This window comes from Tachypleus tridentatus, chromosome 7, assembly GCF_004210375.1.
Source record: "Tachypleus tridentatus isolate NWPU-2018 chromosome 7, ASM421037v1, whole genome shotgun sequence".
NCBI classification, from domain to species: domain Eukaryota; kingdom Metazoa; phylum Arthropoda; class Merostomata; order Xiphosura; family Limulidae; genus Tachypleus; species Tachypleus tridentatus.
This window is the reverse complement of record NC_134831.1, coordinates 10,622,779-10,631,688: the sequence shown is the minus strand read 5'-3', so window position 1 is coordinate 10,631,688 and position 8,910 is coordinate 10,622,779. Positions and strand designations below refer to the sequence as shown.

The window sequence follows — 8,910 nt, the reverse complement described above, 5'->3', positions numbered from 1 at the left end:
CCCTCGGATTACGAGTTGCACGCCTTAACACGCTTGGCCATGCCGGGCCTACTTAGTAAGAAACTGTTTTTCTGAGGAAATTAATTTCACAGAACATCTTATTAAGAAAAAAAAAGCCATACAAGAATTTATAAAAATCTACTTTCTCTCCCGCCCTATTACTTTTAACGTGATTGTGCCAATGGCTTCCCTTCCGGATTAAACGGACATAAAACATTATCAATCTATTTCATCCTGGTTTGTACTAAAGTATTAAAAATAAATAAATTTCTTAGAATTACATTTCTTACATGTTTTCATATATGAAAATTTTGTTCACCACTGTCACTATAGCTTTACTTTCTGATAAATTAATTTCGTACGTTTATTTTGAATTGAGCATAAAGCTACACCATGAGTTGTGCTATACTCACCACGTGTATCGAAACCCGGAATCTAGCGTTGTAGGTTCGCAAACACGCCACTGTATTACTGGAAATAAGTTTGATACGATTTTAAAATGTGTGCGTCAAGTGGGAAATTGTCATTTATTACCGTTGTAGACAATATCTATGATATTTTAATTTAGATATTTACTGTTATAGGAAGTTTTAGTATGACGTAATGATAAAATGTAACGTTTAGAAGTTTTATAGTTTTCTACATGCGAGGTGACGCCTCGAATTTATGGAAGTTAGAATAATTATTTCGATATATAAAAATATAAGGAATGATTGAGTCAAAGAGTGTTAATTAGTCAGATAGTGTTAATTATTTTATTATTTTGTTGAGTTTGTACTGTAGCTCTTTAAATTTTGCACACAGCTACTCCAGGTCCATCTCCTCTGATCGTCCCTAATTTAAAAGTGATAAACCAGAGGGGAGGCAGCAAGTCAATACCACCCATGGTGTGGCAGAGGATGGCCTCGCAGTGGAGGTCCACCAGTCGAACTGGCTAATTGCCAGAAAGAAAGACAAGAGGAAGGAAGTATCCACACAATTGGAGCTTGCAACCATGCTGGAGCCATAGAAAGATGCCTTCATGGATCTCCACAAACTTGTATGCATCGCTGTGACCTAGCCTGTCACTTCAGCTGCCTGTAAGAGAAGTTTCTCATGTCTGAAGCTTCTCAAGACATACTTGCGCAACAGCAGTAGTAACAACCGCACCAGCAACCTTGCTGTCATATCAGCAAACTCCAGGAGGGCAAAACAACCCAATATTGATACTGTTATAGACACATTTGCTACCAATCACCATAACAGGTGCATTGTTTTGAAGTAACACTGACTATAAACACAACATGACGAAAGATAGTTAGCCTGATAGTGACCTTTCTTTTCAAAATATATTAACTTCACATGGGATAATTCGTTTCTGCTATGTAAACTATGTCTTTATGTTATATTTCTTTTGATTTGTAGCTTTACTCTTAATGGTATATTAAATGTTCAATCTATGCTAATCTTGATTTTCTTTATTATTATGTATTACCTTGGGTTGAATTTATGTGAGCTTCCTCTTTTACATATACACATATTTTCATAAACAGATTATTTCTAAATTGTAATAATGAATTATTAATGAGAGTATGAGTTTCCAATGAAAATTGCATTGAAAACACAGTTCAAAATAGCACACCTTTCTGAAATATACCTTGGTATTTACATTATTATAATTTATCATCTATACTTCATATGGATGGCATTTTGGGAAGTCCCTCCACAGTTTACCTCGTTACATTATAAAGCCTTCGTAGTTGAATGGATGAGTATGTCTGATGATGGGATCTGAAAACGTTGAGTGTCCAAGTCACCAGACCATGCCAGGCCTTTGTTATCAAAACAATAAATAATTAGTCTGCCCAACCAATGAATTCATAACATTATGTTTTGATAATTAGACAAATAACGTATTCATATAAAAATAATTACCGAGTAATTCCCATCATATTGTATTCAGCGTACGTTCAGGTACATAAAAGAGTTTGAACCTTGGACCTACTGATTAACAACCTTGATGCTATTCAATTTGCATAAATATATGTGTGTCATTTGTTCAGAATTATTTCCTCTTGCATAAATAAAGTATGAAGGCTGTTTTAATGGGTGATGAAGAAAAATATTACAAGTTTAACATAGTAACAAATGAACATTTCAATAAGGTTTTGTTATCATTAGCTATAAGCAATTTACATGGACACATGAATCATGATATACGGTGGTGTGTCGTGTGATCAAAACAACCTGCTGTGTGTTACGTGATTAATAGTTTTAAGAGATTTTCCACTTTCTGTAGCTTGGAATGTGGTAATCCAAACTTTATATACATTTTCTATAGATATGCTTTACTGGAACCTTTCTTCATTTACCAAATTTCTTCTCATTGATTACTGAAAGACTGGTTGTTTGTCTAAGGCAAAGCAACATGATTATCTTCCCTGAAAGATGATAGACATATTTTAAAAGTATTAAAATCTTGCCTACATATATTTTCTCTCTCCTCCACTGTAATAAAAAGTTTAATATTTTTATTTCACACTGATGTGATAAATTACATATAGTAGGTTTTAGGAGAGATAACTTGTAAACAGCACTCAACACCAACTCTTAAGCTCCTCTAGTTTAACAGTGGGCTTTGACTGTCACTCTTGTAACATACCCATGGTTATAACACTCCCCATGCTTAAAGCTGCAGTGTGTAATTGTTTTCCTTTTTGGAGCAACAGGATACCAAAACTATCTAGCCACAGTCTACCACATTAACAGATAGATAACAAAAATAGACTGAAGTAGTTAGAAACTTAATGATGGTAATGGAGTACACCACTTACTCTATGAAATGGTCATTATCTAATGTATGTGTTTAATTTCAGATAATTCTATCAATCTAGTCACCTAAAAGAATAGTTTTGACAGAATCAAACTTTCAATGTTTATTTTAACAGAATTTTAATATCATATAGTGATAAGTTCATTGTTTAGTTTTAGTTACTACTGTTAGATAAATAATAAGTGAATATAATTTTTCCTTAATATTTTTCTTACTGATTACTTAAAGGTAACCATATATGTCTATTTTACTGACTGAAATTTTTGAATTCATTGTTTATGTAATTTCATAAAAAATCTATACGTCCAAATTAAAGAGTCTTTCACAAAGTTCAGTCTTGTGATGTAGATGTAACAGGCACATTTATTGCAAGAGATCATTACAATTATTCCACTCCATGGACACAACTGTTTAAAACAATTTACAACACTTATGTACATTACTGTTACAGAGCATGTTCACTTAAGAGTAGAAACATCTCTATTACAAGCACTGAAAATAGTGTGGTATTTCTATACTACTAACAAAAACAGTTTTTAAACAAAATGTACTACAAGAAGGTGTTTTTGGCACATGCATTGTTCAGACTTTTTTCTCACAATTTCACAAGCCTCTAATGAATCATTTTACTCTGGTCAGGTAAATTTATTTATGGAAGGAGAGACAAATAATTAAAAATGCAGCAGGAAATGATTTTCCCAAATTAACTCAGTATATATTTTTTGAAACATGGAGGGCTCTCGAGTTATTTTGGGCAAATCGTGGAAGGAAGCCGCCCCTAAAGTGACAATGGATTAACATTCTTTTATACAAGGATTCTGTATGAAATGATTGGACCAAATAACATGAATAATTTACTAGTAACCTTTTAAACAAGGAAAAGATAAATTTATGTGATGGTTAATATTATTTCACATGTGCAATGTGTGAGAACAAAGTATCTTAATAGGGCATGTCTTGTTGTCCACTATGATGATGTAATTAACAAAAATAATTCATGGACACATTTATTAAACTTCATTAACAGTATATGTAATCACTTGTCAATTAGTAAATATATTAATTTCATTAACATTATATATTATGTTTAAGTATAAAATGACTTTTCAATTAGTAAATATATTCATACTATACTTTTGTGAAACATCTAAACATGTTTCCACTCGTTTCAAGTACACACATTTCAAGCAGAAATTGCTGTATGTGTCTTAAAGCTTCACAATTCCATCTATTTTGACTGAAAAAATATCTTCTGGACTCATGTCACAATGCAAGTCCATTTGTCAATACATTTTACCTTAGTTAGCTTTTCTGTATAACAACTTTACACTATATAAATATACATAATTTATGATACCAGCTCAAAACACTTAAGGATACAGGTTGGTAAGTGTTAAGAAAACTTCTGTAAAAGTCTTTCTCACAAGACTGCAACTTTCAACCTAAGTAGATTGGTTTTAAAGAAGAGTTGACTTAGAATACAAAACAAAACTCAGTACAATACAAGTAACCAGTTGTTATTGTTGTTCTAGCTAATTGTGATAGTAAAGAATGGTTTTACTATTTGGATTATGTACATCAAAACAAGTCAATTGTTAAAATTTGGTAGCTGTTTTTTTTATAACAACTATATGTATTTTGTATTATTTCATATAAAGCTACAGAAATAACAATTAAATTATCATACTAACTTAAAGTAAATGTCCTTTTTTTGTAAAACAAACAAACTTCTTTTTGCACTCTAAGCCTACCAACTTTAAAAGTTATTTTTCTATATAACATAAAAGTCTAACATTTCACATTTAGAAAACTTATTTGCTCAGAAAATTTGTTCTTGTGTTTGTTTAAGCCTAACTAATAAACAGTTTTTCTCTAGAGTATGTGTCTTTGGAAGCCAGTTTCACATCAAACCCTTGAAATATGCACTCTTAAAACAACTTTGTAAATTATATAATACAAGTAACAGACACAATACATAACAATCCCATGTAAAACATTTTGGAAAAAAATTGTGGTTATTTTGATGAATCAGATTTACTGACACATAGTTATGGAAGTTGTTCCAGCTTTTAAAACACATTAGTGTGAAATGTATTACACTTGATTCAATGTAGTCATTTTAACAGTAAAAGCACCAGTAATAGTATTTTTGGTCCTTAATTTCTAGTTTCAATGAGTATCTCAACCACAACATCCTAGCTAGCACTTCTAATTCTAAATATTACATTTAAGATAAAGAAACAAAAGCTGGACCACTCTATATCACAGAAATAACTTTAAGTAGCAAAGTCCCACATCAAAGTTGGGGTTTTAAAATCTATTTCATCAACACAAAACAAGTCAAAAGGGTCGTGCTGGACACTCATGTTAGATAGAAGTGGGTCATGGTCATTGGTCACACTGCCAATAGGTTGTGTGTTATTAATTCCACATGTAGAGGGAGCCACTGTACATGTAACAGGCATCATGGAATCAAGCCACTCTGTCAATTCAATGTCCATTCCTGGGTCATGCAAGTGTACTGAATTAGTAAGGCTAGGGTTAGCTATGGATTTCCTCTCTGCAGCAGTCTGACTGGTGACCTGTTGGATGCAAGTGTCATTAGACTCTACCTTTCGCTCTTCACTTGACCCCAACACACCAACCTCCATATTTTCAAAGTCTTCCAGTTCCAGGTGAAGATCAAAGTCCAGACTTGTAGCAGTGCTTGGATCTGCATCATTTAAAACAGTGGATGGTGGACTCATGGGTAGACTGACTGATGCAGGGGGTTCAGAACCTGGACTGATATTTGGAATAGCAAGAGGAGATACAACAGATGGGGAAGTTCTCTGACTCGAGGGTGAAGAAATGGTTGCTGAAATTGTGGTGAGGATTTGATTCTCTGTAACAGATGGTTCTTGAGCAGCACTGGGTGGCAGTTCTGAGTAATTAGAAATTAGTATTATAATTAACTATGTAACTTACATATTTTCTCTTAAGTCTATTTCTACCAATGAATATTTTAATACTTGTCAGTTAGTCAACATTTTTAACTGCTTATTTATTTTTTCCAACTAACATTTAGTCTAAATAGATTATACTAACATAATGTGAACTGTTACTGAGTTTGGTTTCAACAAGTGTAAATTGTAATTGTGTTTGTATCATTGTACTGAATCCACATTTTCAGTTTCTTAGAATATGTAGCTTTGTTACAGATGTGAAAGAAAGTAGCTTTTGAACATAAATTTGTACTGTCACAAACTTAGACAGTACAATGTTCATCCTGTAAGTGAAGAAGAATTTAGAATGCTAAACGTCTAATAAACTGGTTAATTATGGTGAATTAGGAAGGTACAGTTTTCCTGATTAGTCGGCCATGTAAAAAACAAGAGAACAGTAATCCAACTTACTCCAAAAGCTTTCGTGATGAATAAAACTGGTTCATGTTAGTGTGAAACTCTATTGAAAAATAAAACTGGTTCATATTAGTGTGAAAACTGATGAAAAATAAAACTGGTTCATATTAGTATGAAAACTGTTGAAAAATAAAACTGGTTCAATTAGTGTGAAAACTCTGTTGAAAAATAAATCTACTCTTCATTCCTGCTGCTTTCCATGTGCTATCTATTATATGATGACAATTTTCTCATAAACAGTTTGATCACATAAAAAAATGGAATAGCTGCATCTTGTAACTGAACCTTTAAAGCATAAAAGCTGCTTGAGTAATGTACCAGTTTAATGGTACATTAGTCTTGGTGACATAAGTTATATGTATACATGCTACTTCTGTGACTTATGTCACTTTTCCAGATAGAGATTCTTCTTATTCTATGTTATGCACTGTAGTCTGGAACAATTGGAGGGCTCCTGCCCTGATCTTTTGTTTGTGGATTTTCACCTGTTACAAGATGTCACAATTTGACTACCACAGTTGGTATGTGTCATTTTGTACAAAGTCAATCCACATTTCTTTGTTTTCCATTACTGTCAAGCACAAGGGATATCCTTCCCATTTTGAAAATTCTAAATCTTGACTTGTATGAATCTTTATGACCTGTAAGAACATTTTCTATTCAAAGGATTATAAAATATCTTCCAAAAAAGAGTAAATTTTTGGAGGAATCATGTTACCTATAATGCATCAAACAATGCCAACATGTTTTTCTGATATTTGTTGGTGACTTTATATCAGCAGTAGCAGTCATGACGTGCTGATCTGCATACTCAATATTGGTTTACTGTGATGTACTCAACATTTTTTTATACTGAATGAGTGTGACTGTAAAATATAAGAAATTGTGTAAACTTTAACAAATATTCTCTTAACATGAGTTAGGATACAAAAGTCTGCATGAAACTGCTATGACAAGTGCACCATCAGTATGACTTGGATAACAGAACAGAAGTCAATGTGAAAACTTCATAGGTAACAATCAATATTAAACGAAACAAAGTAATCTTAATTTAATACAAGTTGGTTACCACATAAAGTAATCCTAGTTTAATACAAGTTGGTTACCAAATAATCTTAATTTAATATAAGTTGGCTACCAAATTATCTTAAATTAATACAAGTTGGTTACCACATAAAGTAATCTTAATGTAATACAAGTTGGTTACCACATAAATTAATCTTAATTTGATACAAAATGGTTACCACATACCTCCATTTTTGATCAATATCTCCAGAACATCATCCACAGCTTGGCTTTTGACAGACTTTTGATCGGAATGACAGTTGTTAACATGATTGCTCATGGCAGGATATGACTGATTCTAATTGAAAGAAAGAACAATTCTTACACTTTGTTAGATTTCATACCCATAACTTTAAAGTAAAAGAGGAGAGGAAAAGCTGTAATTGAGAATATTGTTTTAGAATGTCAAAAGTAATATTCAATGTAATTTAACATTACATAACAAAAGAAAGATTTAAGAGTCATATAGAACATGTCATAATGTTATACTGTAGCAGCATAATGAATATCTACAATAAAAAGGATTTACTCTCAATATATCAACAACAGACAATATTTAATTGTGGCAATATTAAGACTTACATTGTTGATCTCATAAGGTTCAAATCTAACTTGTTTGGATTCTTGTAACTGTTTTGTTGCTTCATCATAATCTGGTGGTGGTTGTGCAATTAGGACTCGTGAATCTGTCTTTGCTGGCGAGAGCTTACCATTGAACATGGTGCAGAGGGTGGATAAAGAAGTTTTACTATAATAAAAGAAAACCTTTATATACTTAAAACACATAAATATTGAGTAATTATTATAATTTGTTTTGATACTTCATAAACATGTCATTACCCATTACTCTTTACATTTATAATCGATTCATCCAAAACCAACTGCTTTACATAAAACGAATTTCCAGTATAGTGTTACCTTCTCTGACACAAAGCTATCTTGATGTTTGTCTGCCCTATAAATATTGATTAAAACAAATGTTTGTGATGAGCATACTAGTTTATATACCCCATCAATTCTGTGCCATTTCTGAATAGGTGCATAATGGACACCACAAGAAACACAGGCATCACACCATTAGAGGCAGACATTTTTTAGACTTTTTTCTACTGTTTCTTACCAAAGTAAACCATGCAATAAGTACCTTGATATTCTGGATTAAGAAGAGTTATCTTTGTATACCTGCAAGGTATATCACAAAATTCCAAACACCCTAAAATGATTACCAATATTCAAACACTTGTGATGTTTATTAGATTGGCTCTGAACCATATACTATAATAAACGTTTTCACAAGTTCAAGGTACAATCTTATTACTCTGGGGAATTAATGTTATAAACACTGTAGGATACATAAACTGATATATTCCACATGTTCTTGGAGCAGGGGTCAAATCAACGTATTTCTGTATATGTGTGTGCTTTGTTTCTTTCAAGAGTATTATATTAAGTGTCACATAAACAGTCTAATGATACAAACAGAGATTTGCTGCTTCACTTCAATGAATTTCTACTTCAGTTGTTCACAGTAAAATAAATGTGAAATGTTTAGCTGCTCAAACTATTCTTTGAAATTTTGTGACCAATAATAAAGAAAAAACAACAACTAATTCATCCCTCTAAGACCTCCTG

At 32.2% G+C, this 8,910-nt stretch overlaps 1 protein-coding gene across 6 annotated transcripts in view; it reads right to left on the bottom strand.

The window, feature by feature from the left end:
* Positions 1-3,142: 3,142 nt before the first annotated feature.
* Positions 3,143-8,910, bottom strand: part of LOC143257914 (uncharacterized) — a 45,722-nt gene continuing 39,954 nt past the window's right edge. For all 6 annotated transcript variants that reach the window (XM_076516958.1, XM_076516962.1, XM_076516959.1 and 3 more), the window contains 3 exons: positions 7,861-8,026; positions 7,465-7,576; positions 3,143-5,735 (listed from right to left, as the gene is read on the bottom strand). In XM_076516958.1, coding sequence (XP_076373073.1) covers positions 5,089-5,735; positions 7,465-7,576; positions 7,861-8,026 — 925 coding nt within the window. In that variant the 3' untranslated portion in view covers positions 3,143-5,088. The remainder of the gene's footprint in view (positions 5,736-7,464; positions 7,577-7,860; positions 8,027-8,910) is intronic.